General features: G+C 47.8%; 1 protein-coding gene and 1 long non-coding RNA gene across 3 annotated transcripts in view; one reads left to right on the forward strand and one right to left on the reverse strand.

The window, feature by feature from the left end:
* Positions 1–15100, reverse strand: part of KHDRBS1 (KH RNA binding domain containing, signal transduction associated 1) — a 23152-nt gene extending 8052 nt beyond the window's left edge. Inside the window, exons 1-8 of the mRNA XM_056330920.1 lie at positions 14665–15100; positions 7685–7812; positions 6993–7109; positions 5661–5807; positions 3561–3697; positions 2473–2686; positions 1479–1546; positions 1103–1161 (exon numbers count right to left, since the gene is read on the reverse strand). Coding sequence (XP_056186895.1) covers positions 1103–1161; positions 1479–1546; positions 2473–2686; positions 3561–3697; positions 5661–5807; positions 6993–7109; positions 7685–7812; positions 14665–14989 — 1195 coding nt within the window. The 5' untranslated portion in view covers positions 14990–15100. The remainder of the gene's footprint in view (positions 1–1102; positions 1162–1478; positions 1547–2472; positions 2687–3560; positions 3698–5660; positions 5808–6992; positions 7110–7684; positions 7813–14664) is intronic.
* Positions 15101–15478: 378 nt separating this feature from the next.
* On the forward strand, positions 15479–17956 carry LOC130146796 (uncharacterized). Of its 2 annotated transcripts, none has more exons than XR_008821020.1 (3): positions 15479–15571; positions 16384–16460; positions 16792–17956. It is a non-coding gene; the product is annotated as an uncharacterized LOC130146796 (long non-coding RNA). The 2 variants fall into 2 exon arrangements; XR_008821019.1 differs by having other exon boundaries at positions 17282–17956.
* The last annotated feature ends 921 nt before the right edge of the window (positions 17957–18877 follow it).

Here is an 18877-nt window from a genome sequence, read left to right on the forward strand (position 1 = left end):
GTTAGGCACCTGAATTTGAACTTCTCACAACTTAATCCCAAAACAGGGAACACCCTGAGGCTGGCACAGGAGACAGGCACCATATTAACAACTCTGCTTCCCTTTTACCGGCATGACACAGCAGAGGGTATTCCCAGTTCCTGAGGATCCCAGAAAGCCCCTCCAGCTGGTCATTACCTTCACTACCTGCATTCATTCACACCTTCAGGCAACTGACACTGCTAAAGGGACCGTTTTCAGTCCTGTGGATTTGCGTGCCATTAAGCAGCTCGCCGTAAAGCTTCCGTAACTTGTTTATAGTTCAGCTTGTTTACAGAGAAAGGCAAATGAATCTTACTCCTTGCCACACACAGATGTCATTCATAAGCTGGGCTATATGAACTGGCTTTAAAAAAACCCACATGCAGTCACCTAATCCTTTATTGCCAGCACCTCAGATGTAAGGCTTATTGTTTTCAACAGTTGGTGATTTACACAGTTCTGGCTAAGCCGGTCTCCCACACCCCTTAGTCTAGCCTAAATTGATAGCTTTACATAATTCAAATTAGCTAAACTTCATAGAACACTTCCAAGTCATATTGACCAAAATTTTTCCACCTAGTCAAAGGGAGGCCTTCATACAACATTTAAATCCGTTTTTCAAGCAAATGCATAGTGCAGAGTCAGTATCAGCTAGTGGGTTTTTGAGGATAAGGAAGCAGATGGAACCATGCACTCATCCAGCTCAATGAAATATAATCCGTGAAAACCAGACTGCAGCAAAAGTAGTGCTGTGGGTGGAAATCCAGAGCTCTTAAAATATTCTAAAGCTATAAGGAAATTAAAAGATAGTTCCTTAGTTAAAAACCGGAATTTTAAAAGTGTCACCTTTGAGACAATCAAGCTAGATAAGAACCAAAAAAACCACAGAACGCCTTTGGTTTTTCAGACCTGGATAATCTGTAGGGTAGAAATTTCTACCATGAAAACTATTTGAGGCCCTCCTCAGTAAGTTTTTGCTCGGAGGGTGGTGTGGCACTGGAAAACAGCTGGTTGGCCACAAGCAATTCCCAATTATGTGCAGCCCCCTTCCCTGTCAAAAGAACAGTATTCCCAGACATACCATAAGCTTCATAGGTTTCCTGTGCCTCCCCGTGTCCATAATCATAGTATTCTGTGTTCCTGGAAGAGTAATTATGTTGGTTATATTCAATGCTGAAATTGTATTCTTGAACTGACACAACTTGCAGAAAACACTAGAAAAGCAAAAATGCCCAATATTGCTCGTGGCTGTGGTGTGTCTGACCGCTGCTTTTACAGAACTGTCAAGGACACTTGGACACTCCCAAAAGTTATTTCTCAGGCACTCCTGGATTCCAAGAGAATAGGGCACTTTCCCTACAGCTCAAACTGAGAAATGAGTGCTTCCATTCCCTTATAAGAAAACAGAAAAAAGATCATGCATAATTTTCTCAGTAACAGACAGGAGACAAACTTACCCTTGGCCCTGGCTGTAGTAGCCTTCATACCCCTCATAGCTCTGGTCTGCATATGCATCATCATAGCCCTGAAATGGATGATGACAATAACGGCGTTAATGGAAGGACCAAAGCATAATGCCTGACCATGAGTAATGGCAAAACTGAATTCTGACTACAGCAGCTTTCAGAGGAGCCTGTGGCAGCGAAGGTGCTCAATCATAAGATCTGCTTGTGTCCTGTGGCTAGGGAGGAATGAATATTTACATACTAATATTTACAATGCATTTGAAAGTCATTTATGTGTCTAAGGCTGCAGTTTTTCTGTGGTACAAATCCATGTGCCACGAGGCCTGTAACTTAGCTAAAACACAGATTTACAGGTAGGCAAAACCCAATCTATTAATTTATGATAGGTTTCAGTGGAAAAACTAGGAAGTTTTACCAAGAAAAGAAACAGATTCAGAGTATCAGTATTTGTGATGATTCCTAATAATGCTGTTGTGCATCAAACAGTTGTCTTGTTTTTCCTTTAGACTACCAAGAGCACAGATGCCAAGATAAGCTTGGGAGGAGGGTGGTGCTTAGTTCTACGACTTGAAACATCATCATGCTAATTAACATAATTACTTCAAGGATTTTAAGGGAAGTAAGAAACTTTTGGTGTTTCTTGCTTAAAGAATTTTCTTGCAGGAAGAGAACGCAATGAGGACTACATCCATCTTTGTGATGTCATTTTTCTACCATGACAGTTACAGCAAACTTCAGTCTTGGGGCACATTTCAGCTTTATAAAAAACACCCCCTACCCTGTTTTTAGGACACTAGCAGTTCCCCTCTTTGAGGGCTGAAGAGGCAGAGCAGGTCACCCACCCAGCACCACAGCAGTGTCTGCACCAGCAGTCCCTTCTTCAAAGTGATCTTCCTGTGGTCACCCCTTATTTCAATAATGCTGAGTATCTAATAGATGGTCAGCTAGCTGGAATTCAAAACCCCAAAGATAGATAGTTTCTTACATATTCCTCGTAGGTTTCTGGTGCGGGAGGAGGAGGAAGCGGTATTCTCTGGATGCCAGTGGCACGTGCTCTGGGTGCAGGCGCACCCCGTACTGCTGGGGGAGGAGGAACTCCGCGGGCTACGGCAGCTCCCCTGGCAATGGCACCCCGCACTGGGGCTCCTCGCACAAGGGCCCCCCGAGGAGGAGGAGGGGGAGGACCGACACCACGCCCCCTGGAAAGGAGATGAAAAGGATTGTGAACAACTACGGCCGTGCTGAATACTGAGGGCAGCGCATACGCTTCTTACACCTGCTTTAAAATGCAACAGCTTGATAAATAAATACAGTTACCAGCAACTAAGCCACTTCATCAAGAACGAAAGCGCAAGAATTCGTAGCATTGTTGTGTCACAGGATTTACAAAACCTCTTCTGGTATGAGAACTCTACTGCATTAGATGTTGTACAGACAAAGAAACAAATCTGATACAGAACTCTGGGCAAGTAATTTCTCAGAGTTCATTTTAAGCAACCCTCTATCACTAACCTGTAATGACTGCCAGACCTCCAGAACTGTAAAGATCAATGATGAGATGAGCAGGGATGCTTCTGGGCTAAACACTCAGAAGTAAAGACTTCCCCTGCATGAAATAGGTAGTGAAGCAAGAACTACAGTAACGGAGTTTTATCGCCAATTTATCCCAACACCTTGACAGCAGTGACAGAATAATGCCACCCTATAACTTTCAAGGGATGGTCAGTTTAAACTGAAAATGCTTATTCTGCTGAAGGCTACAGAAGCAAACATGACACATCTGCACGATTTTGTAGGCCAGTTTCTGATAGATTACTTTGTGAAGCTACCCATTTCAAACATCAAAAATAATACAGGAGGCATTCACCGTGCTAGATCGCACCTTGAAACATGCAAAACATTTGATGCCAGCTTGCTAAAAGCAAGCCTGCAACACAAGGCTAGAAAGCCTTGGCCAAAAGCCAAGGTCAAGGCCAACAGCTGATATGTAAGAACAAGTGGCTTAACCTCATCTGGCAGGACGACTCTGAGCAAGACACAGCATTTCCAGGTCCCTGCTTTTGGGAAAGGTACCTTGGAACAGGTGGAGGCGGCGGTGGAGCAGCTCCCCTTCCTCGCACGGGGACTCCTCGGCCGCGAGTTGGCTCTGGTACACCGTTCAGATAGGAGAGCTCCAAGAATTGCTCCTGACAGATATCATCCATCATATCCTAAGAAGAGGAAAGAGTAAACTCCAAAGAACAGCTAACTAGCCAGTCTGTGCTCCTGGATATGACAGGCTACCGTGCTGGAATCAAAATAACCTGATCGTCCTAAATTAAAATTTGCTGGTTAGTTTTACTGGGATTTGCTCAGCAGGCAGCACTGGACAACTTCCAGCTTTCTCCAAACTGGCCAAGACAGGCACATCACCTGCATGTCCAGGAGCTGCTGTGAGCTCTACAGCTGGTTCCTGGGGAGGAGACCTCTCTCATAGGTGCTCTAGAGGTACCTGATATTTGGCATCCCAAGGGCATCACCAAGATTTATTTACAAATAGGTGAAGTCAGGCAAGATGTATCTCACCTCAAGCATCTTACAGCTGCCATTGAAAGGCCAGCAACTGGCAAGAGCCCACAGGAGGTAACAACAAACCGCTGTGCTCCTGACACACTAAAGGAACAGGGTAGGATGCAGCCTGACGAAGAGCAAACACCCATTTGCAAATCCAGGTCGTCTTTTCAAATTCTTAGGAATGCAGTATGTTTCTGACTCGGTGTATTTTTATGGTCTCAGGGGGATCTAGCTTCAGGAATTGGTACAGATCTCTGGTGACCCCACAGAAATCATCGCACCCCACCCCTCCCCTCAACACACAGGCAAGCTGAGCCTTGCACCAGCATCTTCACGATGCCATGGCAACACTACAAAGCAAGGAGTCTCCTACCAGATGTGTCTTCACAGCACTGCTGGCTTCCATAGTGACTTCTCTGTCAATTTTCACAACTTTAACACATTGTTTGAAGGCAGTGATAGATAAGACACTTTAAATAGCAAGGCCGCACACTTGCTTTAGCAGGCTGAGGTTCTGTACATCCCAGTGGCTCCTTGAAGATGACCTCTTTCCTTCAAAGACACTTCACAGCAATCTCTCCTCCTCTCTGTCTCAGACTCACAGAAATCACACAGTACCCACCCCTACTACCCACTGCTCTCAGGTTCCACCCGCCCCTGGTACTGCAGGCAGAACACCTCAGCTCTCCAGGCTCAGCTGCAGAGCACGGTGCCAGGGTATACTCAGCTCTCTACCTGCCAGGTCTCTGAGCCAAGCCAGCCAGAAGCAGGGGGCTCTGTGCGCTTCTTTCCCATTTTGTTTTTTCCTAATTTAGCGAGCAACACTGTTGTTTTAATAACCTGTGAAAGACTCCTTCAAGTTCTGCAGTTCTTGGAGGGAATACTCTAGCACTGTCGTGTTACATACTGGCACAAAACTGACATAGACTTGACCACAAGGTCTTACAAGGTTCACCACTAGAAGACATCCCCAAACAGACTAACAACCATCATTGTATAAATGCCTGGTTAGCAAAAAGAGGTTCCTTCACATTACTCATGTTTAAAACGGTAGAAATACTGATTTAACAGGTGTGTTTCAAAATAGCTACAACATGGAATACTACTACTGAGCTGCCTGGGCAGTCACCCACCTCATCTTCTCACCACCCCTTCAGAGCAGAGCAAACACCTCTGTACTTAGCCTCTGATCCGACCAATGAAGTTTTCTAGCCAGATTTCTACACCGTGGGTCCAAGTCAGAGGCACCCATCCACGAAGTCTCTTCTATGCCAGGCACTGCTAAACTTATTCTCCTGCTAAAACTGATGCCCAGAGCCATACAAGGTACCCACCCTCCAGTGTCCACAGCTAGTACTGGGTGAGAAACACCTGCTTCAAGTGTTCTATACAATCACCCTGTAAGTGTATGTCTTTCTACTTACGGTTAGGGGAATAAGACATGCCTTCATGCAAGATTAACGGGGTCATCTTCAGCTGCCACACACACTTAATACTTCAGGCTTCTTTAACTACACCAATTCCTGTAGCACGAGCACTGCGCAAATCCTACCCATCCTTATAGCCAGATTCCCAACCCATCCACGTCCCTCAAAAAGGAGAGAACACCAATATACATACTGGAACCAGGAACTTCTTGACTTCTTCCATGGCGTGAGCCATTAGAGCGTATGCTTCGCAGGGGGGTCCAAAAACTTCAATGAAGACATGCAAATCCATATTTAGATGAGCATATTTAGGATCTCCCCCTTTACGCAGTTCTTCCTCCTGAAACAAAGCAGATTAGATTCCTAAAGCTAAGTAAGGTGCAGAGAAACTATTCTTCTTTTACCTGTTTTCTAAGCCTTTACAGGAAACGTCTGTAAAAGCATTTTGGCCATGCCTGGACACAGATCACGGCAACATACGATGGACATGAGCATATAGTATTTTAAAAAGCCACGTGCAATCTATATCTTCCAGCCTTTTATAGCTGCCTTTTCAGGTAACCGATGTTTTCGCTAATGCATTGATGCCAGCCACTTTTTCCAGAAAATTAAGCATATTTAAGCAGTGTTGTTCTTCCTCTACACCACCTTTCTGCCCGAGGTGCTCTGTAGCTACCATCTAGTGAAGTCTAATCATAGAATGTCACGGTTTGGGTTGGAAGGGACCTTAAAGATCATCTAGTTTTAAGCCTCCCACCACGGGCAGGGACATCTTCCACTAGACCAGGCTGCTCAAAGCCCCATCCAACCTGGCCTTGAACACTTCCAGGGATGTGGCGTGCCTGAAACAAGCCTGCTGTGTAGCTCTGCTCTCAGATACCCATGATATTCAGATGGCTTCAACCAGCTACAAATACGCTAGAAATGTAAAAGCTTTTATTCCTGCTTAAGTAAAAAGCTGAATTAAGTTACAGGTCTGTTGAATGTTAGCTCAATTTTGGAAGTAAGCAGGAAGAATAGAAATTATTTTCCTATTTTCTGTTAAAAAAACCTCCCAGCACTTTGTGATTCACTAAACATTACCAGGAAAATACTGCTCCAACATCTTCAGTGAGCCACGAGAATTTAAGGATTTCACAGGGAACAGCTGGAAAAAGGATACTTTTTTTTTTCCTTTCCCTGGAGGGGAAACGTATGCCTTTAGTGAATGACTTTTCACAGAGCAGCTGGGATTAATTCTTATTTTATAAACTTGGTACTTCACCTTTTGAATAACCTACCTCTGCATTCAAGGGTACAGGACATCAAAAGATGACGACAGATCTCTAAGACAGTCACAAAGCATGCATCACACTTCTGCCCCTATCAAGACTGCTCCCAATATGAACAGAGCAATTTCAGAAGCATGACTTCCTACTACTTTTCCTTTTGGATCTTAATGGTTTAATCTTTTGAACCACCATTTCTCACAGTGATATGAAAAGCATTAATACATTATGTATGTTCTCAAGGGTGACACCCTTACCTTTGCTTTATCTCGCATTGAACCCTTCCCAAGCACAGATATCTTAGCACCAGTTTCTTCCTGAAGTCTCTTGATGGTGTTGCCTTGAGGTCCCAAAATCTTTCCAACAAAGTTGAACTGTAAATGAAGGAAAAAAAAATAATTATCTCCAGAGCTCAGTAGCCTTAACAAAAGGTTTTCTGAAGGTTATGCGGGCTGACAAAAAATGTAGCCACTCCATTTTCTCTTCACCTCAGCAAAAAATACAGACCAAAAAATACAGAGGAAAATTTAAGTTCCAGAACATTCTTTTCATGTAGAAATGTTCCACCAGAAAATCCAGCTAAATTGACTCATATAAAGCATTTAATTCTAACATCTACTCTCCAGTAGTTTTACAGGCAGCAAGTCTTACAAGAGTTAAATGAGTTTTTAACTGTAAAACACAAAGCTCTACAGATGGAAGTATCTATTCTAGTAATAAAAGATCACAACTCTGCATCGCCATTTAGCTTTATCCCAAGACATTCTAGAAATGTAATATATTAGAAATAAGATCCTGCAAGCTTGCATAGGAAAAATTCCATAGCGATCGTGGAACACTGGTGTAACTCCTGATGACACTTTGACAGCTACTGTCTCAAAGTCAGCCATAAAATCCACAGAAAATAAGCAAATCACAGAGATTCAGTAAGCTATTTTCTGGCCCTCACCTTGGGGTACTGTTTGACAGGTATCAGAACTCGTTCTTTCAGTTTCATATTCTTGTGGGAAAATAAATCCAGGTAGTTCTCTTCCTCATCCTTCTTTGTTGTTTCACCCTTCTGCATTTTTTCAATTTCTAAACAAGATAAAAATAGGGCTGCTTATATTCCTCAAACAAGCATCATTTTAGAGTTTGAATTATGACAGGACATACCACCCTCATTCTCTGTGAATATATGAACGTTTCTAATTGTATTAATGGAATCTGGACAGAGGCTACCTCTTTATAGTGCTAGCCCAGCTTGCCTCTTCCTCCCTTCACATCTAGGATTCCAGAAGGCCAAAACCGGGATAACGAACAAAAATAAGAACAAACAGTAGAGAATGCCCTACAAATAACTTCAACAGGTAACAGTAGGAAACTGCCAGTACAGTTCTGCGTGTCGCTTCTGCTGTGTCTTCCCCTGTCAGTCCCCAACCTCACGCCTCCACCGCAAACACAGCACCCACGTGTAGGCTCCTAAACCTACAAAGGAACCAGCCCCAACTACGCTTAACTGCATATGCCTGCTCTAATGCAGCAGCCGTCAGCAAATCAGGCAAGTTTTTAATCATTCAAGCTGCTGCACTATTTGAAATCTGTAATTTCATTAGCGGTGCCAACACGTACTGACACTACGAATTTCAGTGACGTTGAAAACATTCCTAATAAACAGAAGCTCAAACGAGTGACATCCTAGAGGATGGTCTGGATTATGAAATTCTTATAAGCTGCATTTCATTCCATGAATGCAACTTCATCACACAAGCAATTCATAACAGGGTTTTTAAGTTGTAAGCCTGAGGCACATAGCCATAAAAACGTGTCAGAAGTCCTTAACTTGATGCAGGCGATGCAACTACAAATTTTCGTCTCTCAAAATAAGGTTCTGATTTTTAATTGTATATTGTGAATTACAGAATCTTGGAAAAACACTGATGTAGCGTGACTGAACTGAAGGCATGCTGCAGCCTGAGGGAGATCTGGAACAAAGTCCAAATAACCTTCTGGAAGTAGGTCATTAAGGTAGGCCAATCAGGAACTAGTCCACAAACACCTCAAATCTGGCTAGAAATTAAACTTCCACTGAGAGATGGCAGGAGACAGTTACCTCATAACAGACAACCCAAATGGAGAAAAATGAACATCATCTTCAAGGCAGGCTCTTACAGTCATTAATGCACTTTCCCTTGTACAAGAATAACACCCAAAATTTTTCATAAGAACATAGCCCATAGCTCACTGGCTTTTCTTTTCCAGAGATGTCTGCTCATGTACAGTTTTTATTTAATGGCCAACAACTAGATGACAAGTTCCCCCAAATTTGGAGCCAATCCATTATTACCGATTCCAAGTATCTGATGAACCATTATGCACTCTTTGGTCCAACTAACAAGAAGCTGTCACACCATACAGAGCCATCACAAATTATTATTTACAGATGCTTATTAGGAGAGGAGCGTGACCCTTCCTTAAAAATTAAACTGTGTCATTTCAACAGCAAACCCAAGAACTATAAATATTTCTTCTGAGTCGAAAGTGCTCTAAATACAACTTCTCACATCTCAGGGGAAAGAGAGACACTTTCACAAGATTACACACGTAACTGGATTAAAGCTGCAAGACAAAACTGAAACTGAAGACTGCTTAGTCATTACCAGAATTTAAAGAGGGCAGCTGCAATATCTTGTGTTTCCTGTGACTTCTGTCCATGTCAGAAACTATATGCTTCAGACTAAACATTCATGTTTACAGTCTCGGAAGACCAGCATATCAGATAGTTGAGGTATTATCCACCTAGTAATATTCTGGTATCATCCAAACAAAAATAGAAACAATGGGTTACCATCATCCTTCTGACCAGACTGCCAAACACAGCCTCAGGGGCTGAAAAGCATCTTTCAAATAATGCAGATCACAAGGAAGTCAAGCGACTAGAGGTGCAACCAAAAAACCCCACCACCTTAAGAAAACACCATCAAATGATCAATGTTTTAATTTTTCAGTTATGGACACAGTAATATAAATTGTTTTTTAGAGATCTAAATATAGAACTTGGAGATCGTGTTGCATAATTATGAAAAAAAGCCTAAATTTTGTATTTCTACTTGCAACAGTACTTTGGCTCCCTTACAGAAGTGTTACCATGACTCCTTAGTTTAAAAAAATTACCGGATCTAATCGCTTTGAAAAAAAGATGGCTTGATTTTTGCTTTAAAGAGAAATGATTTCCTGAAGACACTGCAAAAATGAAAAACTCAGAAGTTCAAGCACTGTCAAATTTATAAAGTAACCAAAAGAGCTGGCTGCCTTGGTTAGTTTTTTGTAGCTCTTTAATTTTAGCTACAAGAACAGATCAGAGAATCAAGATTTGGAAGCTAAAGATTGCACTGGTGGCCTCATCCTTTGGTTTCAGGCATAGCTTTAGACCCTGTAATGCAATGCAATTACTTCACAAATATTTTGGTTCTCCAGAAACAGTGAGTGAGTGAATTTCCGAAATTGCATTCTGCATATTAACAAGAAGTGTTTTCTATGCACACATCGAGAATAAAACCACCCTAACACTTTCTTCCTGTAAATTAAACTACCCAGAGGCATCTTCTACCTTGTCAAAACACAACGCAATCAGATGTAAGCCTCTGCAAATCAGTGAATCACAGTTCACACCAACCACACCACAAAACCCATTTTGCCTCCTGCAACAGTAGCAACGACATCTGGGAATCTGCCTGCAAGGGCAACAAATAATTAACCATTTGCTAAAAATATAATAATAATAATAATAATAATAATAAAAAAGCATTGGATCCACCATCACCACGTCTTCAAACGAAATACAAAACACAGGAGAAGCAAAAACCCTGCACAGCAGAATAGCTCTTCAGTTCTCAATTTAGGTCAGCGCGGGTGACCTAGCAGTCCCCTTCACACCTTCAGAACAAACTCCAAGTCTGGAAATAGGTGTGAAGGAGGACTGAAAGCATGCCACTCGTGACGTGTCCTAGTGCTCCGGATTCCAGTGTTATCTGTATGCATTCTGGCTACGCAACATGAAGCAGTACTGAATGAACTGATGAGTGGTAGCAGTTTGTCAGACCACTTACTGATATGAAGGAGAAGCGTACGTATACCTTGAGGGATTAAGCATGCCTCATTTCAGTGCTGATTTTTTAAAGCCGTGTCAGAAGTGCAGCAGAAGGTTACCTTCTTGCCACGGGGAATGTCAGCAGTCTGGCGGCATGTGTGGCAGTGGTTTCCAGGACTTCATGTGGGGCAGTGATTGCATTGTCTCAGAAGAAATCCTAAGGGGTAGGTAAAGGGGGTTGGTAACACCGCTGCTTCACAAGGAGGAGGCTAAGCAGCCACAGTGCTACTCCTGATCTAAGCCCAAGCTCTTCCTTAACAAAAAATAAAACATATTAAACATTGTCCTGCAGCACACTCGTGCTCTGTAAGCAGAGACACATTCCGTTTATTCATAACACTGCGAGTATTACCTTAACGGTACAATAATACTGACCCCGTGCCCGCCCTCCCCCCAAAAAAACACCAAAACCCCAAAAGAGTTTGGGGATGGGAGCCTCTGGAAGAAAGCCCCCTCTCTCCTACACTACTGCTCCGCAGCTGGTTCGATTTCACAGGAGAGGAAGCAGGGACCTGTTCCTGGATGGACTCTGCCAACAGTGGAAGCTGTAGAATTTGGCAAGCCCGACCCCACTGCTTCCCTCCCGCTTTCTGCTGAAATACCCTCACCCTGCTCCAGCCTGTATGCTGGGATTCATATGCAGACAGCTCTGCTTTGGAGCTTTTGGCTGAGAAGAAAGGGGACTGCCACTAGCACAGGGAAAAGGGCCACGGGGAAGAAACGAAACACTGCTCAAGCATGAGGCAGGGAGGAGAAAGCCTGGAGGTGAGCTATGAGAAATGGCACAGGTAGCGGAGGCTCCCGGGAGAGAAGTGGGAGGAGGTAAGAGTCACAGCAGTGACAGGCAGGCTAGCATCAGCATCAAATAATGTTGGCATGGCTTAGCAATACATACATTCAAAAATGCAACAGCAAAATGGTATTAGCATATCACAGTCTGCAACATCTGGGCACAAGTTCAAGGCAGCAGTTACAGCTGCTTGGAGGGGGGGGTAGGGCATACACTTGGAAACACAGAAATTCAGATAATCTTCTCCATTTCAGGCTAGTCTTAACTCCACGCGCAGCAAACTTCAGGACATTGTATTGCTTTGGGTTACAGGCAGTTTCTCATCACCCCTGTGACCTCAGCCCATCGCTAATCCCACTATTTGGTTCCTTGGCAAGTCACTCCGGCAAGGCCACCGCCCATCCATCTGACTTTCCCATGCAGCCCTTTTTCCTTCCTAGAACACACACAGACTGAATGAACCTGGCACAAGAACCGACACGGTCAGCGGGGGATTCTGTTTAAGAGTCCTCCAACACCTCAAGCTGCTCCCTGCTTTGCAACATGTTGCTCGGCGCTCCCTCCCTTCACGGGTCCTGCTCTAATACCCTACCCACGGCTCCAAATCCACCCCTCGCCACCCATCTCCATCCCTCACGGCTCCATGCATCTGGGGATGTACGGGGTTGCATTTAACATCAGGATCAGCTAGATGCTAGCTATATAGAAACTTGTTAATGGAATGACATAGCTCACATATCTATTTGCAGCATAGGAAGCTCAGAGATGACCAGCTCTTTTCACTTGGAGTTTCCTCACGAAATAAAAATAGCTAAGATTACCACAAGAATTTAAAAAAGAACCCCTACGCCTAGCTAACTCACTGGTGAATGTCACCCGTCTTCCCAATGCACGCAAGCAGAGAGGACTGTGCCGTTCAAAACACTGGCATCTCCTCCTGCTCTCCCCGCAGCAGATGGAGGGCATAAATCACAGTGAGGAAAAAGGGGTTTCTTGTTCCTATGGAAGAGGAAGGTCACACAGCCCCCAAATCACAGGTGTGAGGAAACATGGATCACATTCTAAGGTGCAAGAAATCCCAGTTTTCAGTTTCTGTTCAGGGTGCTGGGTAAGAAACCTTAAAACATAGCCACTTTACTGCCTTTTCATCACACAGTACATCTTTCAGGAATCAGTACCACATTGCTGTGCTGCCCTTCACCTCACTCCTAAATAATGCTAATTTTCTCTAGAAACGCTAAGAATGACAGAAGTATTTTGAACTACTTTTACAGATTGTTTTAAAAGAACTTTTATTTTCAATGTGGAACTCCCGTAGGGCCCCCTCCCAGAGGCAGGCAGGACAAGCAACTTGCACTCCTGAAAAAAGGCTGGAATAGGAATACTGCTGATATTGGATAATCAGTCATTTCTTCGTCTGGAAGTCATTTTGCTTAAGTTGTGCTGGCCATATGCATCACAATCTTTGGCCCAGAGCTAAATTCCAAAGTAAGTTTTACAGCAGTTTCTCCAACATGACATCCCCAAAGGGTGCCATGGCAGTTGCAGAATTCTGAACAATTCAGACCAGTTTGGGGTCATCTGTGCAAAAAGATTTAGTCACCGAAAACCACCGTATTATGCCATATTATCTCTCATGAGCTTCCTGCTCAGATCATCCTGAATTCGGACTGCTAGTGAATGCTCCCAAAGGACAGCAATTTCCAAAATATCCCAAGCAAGCACAAAACATCTGGAGCTCTTCCAATGATCAATTTTAAGTCTCATGAAGCTGCAAGTCTACTATCAGCAATTTTCAAATTAATGAAGAAACCTCATAAATCCTTGTTATGCCACTCAAGTGAACGAAGCTTTACTAACTGGGCTGAGAACACTGTTCTTTGTGTGGGAATTAGCAAACTCCTTATGTTTCATTTCACTGGAAGGCATTATCACTGAGCTGTCGAGCATCAGCTGGCTAAAGGGTTTTTATTAATGAAAAACATTAATTTGATTGCAAATCGGATTATAAAACTAATTTATTTAGATCAAGATGTCCATGAGTGATGCCAAGTTACCCATGATGATATACCTCAGTTCCTTGCGCAATGGGAGACAGCAATTCCTAGGAATGATTTCCTCCATTAAAGGGCGAGCTAATAAAGTATCTAGCACTGCACCAACTATGGCAATACTATACATTTTAAAGACTTGAAAAGGCAAAAAAAATAAATCATTTCAAAGCAGAATGGTAAATACCAGAGCGCGAAGCACTCTGCTCATCTGCAGATTAAATTCCTGCGCTAGGTACCTCCCAGCTTCCCCCTAGACGCACATAAAGCAGTAAGTGGTGGCAAATATTTTAACTCCTTTCCATTTGAAGCTGACTACGGTGTCTTGAGGCAGCTGAACCTACTTGAGAGAAGCACCGACCATGGGTGCACAGTGGAGACAGGGAAGAATCAGAGCTGCCAGGCGACTGGGCAGTGGTGATGGGGAAGGAGAAGGCCAGTCTGGGCACAGAACAAAGACTGCCATTTCCATTCCCTACTTAGGTTCATCAGAAGCATGAAACAAGCTCTAATACAGATTACCAGAGGAGAAAAATCAAAGAGCTCAGTACCCGTGCCTCACAGGGGCTCAAGCACACACAGGTAGAAAACCCCGGCTGCACAGTTCTCTTCAGTCCCCTCGCTCCCCAGGGATGGGAACAACCAATATAACCGCCCACCGCGTTTTAAAAAGAAACTTCTGGGTCTGCGTTCAATCCGGCCCAGGCCCTGCATTAAGCACTGGGCTAAAGAGAGATTAAATAACAGAAATATCTAAGCTTCAACCCCCCGGGGTCGCAGCTCGCACCGGGCAGGGCTGCCAGAAAGGGTCGGCGCAAAGGCCGCCCCAGCGAGGGGCTGCCCGGGGGTCCCTCTCCCCTCACAAGGGGGTCCCTAGGAGCTGCCTCGGACCCTGCCCGCCCCAGCGTGCACGGAGGGGGACCCTGCCCGGGGGTTCCACCTTGCCCAGTGCCCCGTACCTGCTGTGAGAAGCTGCATGGCGTGCGTGAAGGACGGGTCGAGGCTGTCCTTCTCGGCCATCAGCTCGGGCAGGTACTTGTTCTCCGGCTCCATCTTGACAGAGGCCCCGGGCAGCAGCGGGGTGGGGGCGGCGGCGGGGGCCTGAGCGGCCGAGGCGGCTGCCGTGGCGCTGGGCGGCAAGAGCGGCGGCGGCTGCGCCCCGGTGGCGGCCCCGCGGCCCCCCCCGCCACGGGGCGGCCGCCGCAGTGGGGGTGCCCCTTGCCGAGCGCCGCCGGGGCCCGGCCCCCGGCCCAGGCGGGCGGCGGGGTCGTCGCGGCGCTGCATGGGGCGGGGGGCGGCGGGCGGCGACGGAGCGAGCAGGCGCGGAGCGGAGCGGGCCGAGCGGCGCTGCCACACCGTCCGCCGCAGCGCCAGGGCCGGAAGTGAGGGGCCGGAAGGACCGCCCCCTGCCCCCCCTGCCGGCTCCCGCGCGGCCACCTCGCGCACCTCTGCGCCTGCGCAGGGCGCCGCGCGGCCCGCCCCCCACGTGCGCACGCGCGCTCCCCCACGGCGGGCTTCGGCGGCGCCGCGCTCCCCGGGCGCATGCGCACTGCTGGGCCCGTGGGAGAGCGAGCGAGCCACGTGTGTAGGGAGCACGCCCGCCGTTATTCCTGCGCATGCGCAGGCCCGACGGCGTGACATTAGTCACAGGCTGGTGCGAGAATGAGCCTCCGGCCGGCTCACGGCGCCTGCGCGTTGCTGTGCCGCATGCGCGGCGGCTGCCCGCGCCAGGCCCGGGAGGCTGCCGCGCCTGCGCCCCCCGCGCTTCCTCTAGGCGGCAGCGCTGAGGCATGGAGGGCGCTGTGGGGGCTTGGGCCGGGGGCGAGAGGGGCAGCGCTGCCCCCCCGCCTGGCCTCCGCAGGGACGGTAAGCCAGCGCGGCCTGCCTCGGGGGCTGGGCCCATGGCCGGCCTGTGCTCGCAGAGCTGCCCTGCGGTACGGGGTCGTGGCACCACCCGTGTGGGAGCTGAGTTTTCCCCCTCCGGCCTTCATAGCCCTGCCCTGAAGTACAGGGCCGTGGCAGCTCCCGTGTGGGAGCTGAGCCTTCTTCCTCCCCTCGTAGCCCTGCCTTGTGCTATAGGCCATGGCAGTGCCTGTGTGGGAGCTGAGCTTTCCTCTTCCTCCCTTCATAGCTCTGCCCTGCAGTATAGGGCCGTGGCAGTGCCTGTGTGGGAGCTGAGCTTTCCTCTTCCTCCCTGCAGGGCTGTGACAGCACTGGCTGGGAAGGCAACCCCTTGGCGTACGTGTCACGTTGGCCCTGTGCTTTAGAGAGAACAATTTATTTCTGTGTGGCAGGTGATATCACACGGTGTTGAAGAGGGAAGAACAAGAGTCTTACCAGCTACAATTATTGGAGGTTAAGGAGCTCCATTTCAAGATGCTGGGGTGGAGCTAGTCTTGTCTGAAGTTTTGAAACCCAGCAAAGTGGCATTGAACAGTTTTTCAGTCAGGGTGATTGCAAATGTGAAAACCCTAGTGTGCAGGCAGCAGTTATTTAACTGGCATACAGGATACATTTCAGGCACTGCAGCTCCTTAATTTAGTATCAGATGTGGCTTTTTGTTAGTAATTTGACAGTCACAGCACAAGAACATGGGATAATTTGTAAAATTACACATATGCTTTAGCCTGCTAAGGAAGTGTGTGATTCTTATTTGATCTTTCAATATCTTGTGACAGACCACTGCTGCAACAGCCCCTTCTTTGCAGAGCTGAAGCTGATGTTCATGGACAGATGTAACCTCCAATGTCATCAGGTAATGGCCTGAACCTCGCCCTTGTCCCTCTTGCCTCCAGGGTGCCGTTTCCAAACGGCCCCCCCCGAACCTGTGCAAACCTGTCACTCAGTGGTCAACGGCTGCACAAAATGACTCCCCTGTGTAAGGAAGCTCCTGCTATCAATAGCTTCAGAGCAGCGTGTGTCCCTGCTCTGTGTGCGTGATCTGCTCCTCCTTTGTCAGTTCCCTCCTCATTCACATACTGTTTCTTTTTCCTTCACCCCTGTTGTGTACCTTCAATGTCATTCTTGCATATTTTCCACTGAGATTCTTTCCCTGCCTGCCATCCCTGTCTCATCCTTACTCACAGCTGCGTCACTTGTAAATGCCATGGCACCTTCCCAGAGCTGGGATGAACAAAGTCTCTTTCCTGGTAACGGGCTGTCATTGCCCCAGGGTTTCCACCTGCTGCCGCAGCCATGCTCTCTGAGCCCACACAGCTCCCATCTTCCCACCACTTCTACTGTGCTCACAGAGCTGTGGGTGGCAGCAGTCATTAGCTATTTGATTTGGACCCATTCCTCAAAGAACTTCAGAAAAAAAAATAAAATTTGTGACTCCTTTAGAGTGTGTTTCAGTTTTTAGAGCTGGGTTGCCTGCTGGGACCCTGGACTGGAAATTAGGAAATCTGGGACCATTTTCCAATATTTCCCAGGCTTACTCAGTGAATCTGGACACTTTACTTAACCAGTCAGTTCACAATCTGTGAATTAAGTAACTTCTACCATCATTCTTCATATTGTCTGGTCTGCTCAGGGTGGAAAGGGGCTGAGACATTCCTTTGTTATTACCTTACACAGCCTACAGAGAGAGCAGCGAAGCCCTGAGCTTGGCCAGAGTCTCCAGCTGCTTCAGAAATAGTCACTGGGCATAAAATGGACACGTTTTCCTTCCAGACAGCGCCAGGCTGAGGGCAGAGAAGTGAAGTGTTTTCCTCTAGCTGAAAATAGGAGATGGTGTGTGTTTTGGGCCGTCCTTGCTTTGTCTTCCCAGTGTTTGTTCCTCTGTGAATGTCTTCTGGGAGCAGCTGATGGCTGGTGTGGATGCAATTGCTTCTGACCGGACTGTTCATCAGCTCTTGGAGCAAATGTCTTTGTTTTGCTGCAGAAGAGGAAGAGGCCCAGCAGCCTGGAGCACTTGATATTGTGCGTTATGCAAATGGCTGTGCGTCAGAGGCAGGGCTGCCTGCTCTGCTGCTGCCTGCTCAGGCGAGAGGCCCTGCGGAGGGCTTCCCGTGGGAGCAGAGAACAGAGGAACTCTTGTTCCAGCTCTTGCTGGTGCCGCTTCCAGCACAGTTGCCCGCTTGCTGGGCTGGGCCAGCAGCAGCAATGCCCGTGGGAATGGTCTATGTCCTGTGGTTCTGTCCTTTGCTTCTGTATTTATCTCAGCTGGCTGAAAAGGACACGTTAGTCCGTGGCTCCAAATGAAGGTACTTGTTACAGGGGATTAATAAACGGTAACCTCAGAGATGCTAACCCTGCTGTTATTAGGGATCTTTGGGAGCCTCAGTGATTTTCATCCCATGGCTAAATGTTTCTTCTCCCAGGAGGCCGGAGCAATTGCAGAGCCAGAGCCCTGTGCCACGTCCCGACGCTGGGGCAGGCTGCCGCGGTCCTTGCAGCCACTCTCCACCAGCAGGGCAGCTTTTTGGGGAGAAAACATCACTCCGTGCTCAGGAAAGCCTTGCCTTGGCCCAGCTGAGGGGGTCTCCGTGCCGGCTCCACGTGGCATTTTGTCGGCCTGCCTCGGCTGGGTGGTGTTGGTTCCCCAAGCACGGTCGCACCCTTGCCGAGACAGGCGATGCTGGGAGGGGCCCGGGGCTGGCACCTTGGGTGGCCCAAGGCCACGCAGTCGGGCCAGTCTTCGGCCAAGCGTGGGGCTTCCAACGGGCCAGCATCCTGCCACCACCACACTGAGTCACCGTGTCCGCTGCTCCGCCCCGGAGCAGGGAACCGGATCAATAGGGCATTCACGTAGTTCGGCCCCGAGGGCCCGCTCCCCCTGCGCTCTCAGCCGTGCCGGGGCTGTAAACGCCGGTGCTTCCCCCAGGGCTCCTTCCCCCGGGACGCTCGGCCGCCAGCCCGTGTCCGCCGGTGCGGGCAGGGGAAGCGGAAGCCGTGGGAAGCGCCGGGCGGGCCGAACCACTGAGCGAGGCGGGGGGGGGGGGGGGGGGGGTGAAGGGGGAAGCGGCCTGTACCACTGCTGCTGTGCACTGGCGGGGAGGGGGGATGTGGTGGGTTGCTGCCGTGGAAGGGTCCGCGCGCACGTGCGGCCGGAGGGCTGGTCCAAGTGCGCTGGAGCGGCGAGGGGGGACCGGGGTGTACCAAGATGGCTGGGGACAGTAGGGCGGCGCGGTTCTCTTCGTGCCGCGGTCGCAGCCGGGGGCGGGCAAGTGG

The sequence above is a fragment of the Falco biarmicus genome, chromosome 3 (assembly GCF_023638135.1).
Source record: "Falco biarmicus isolate bFalBia1 chromosome 3, bFalBia1.pri, whole genome shotgun sequence".
NCBI classification, from domain to species: Eukaryota; Metazoa; Chordata; class Aves; order Falconiformes; family Falconidae; genus Falco; species Falco biarmicus.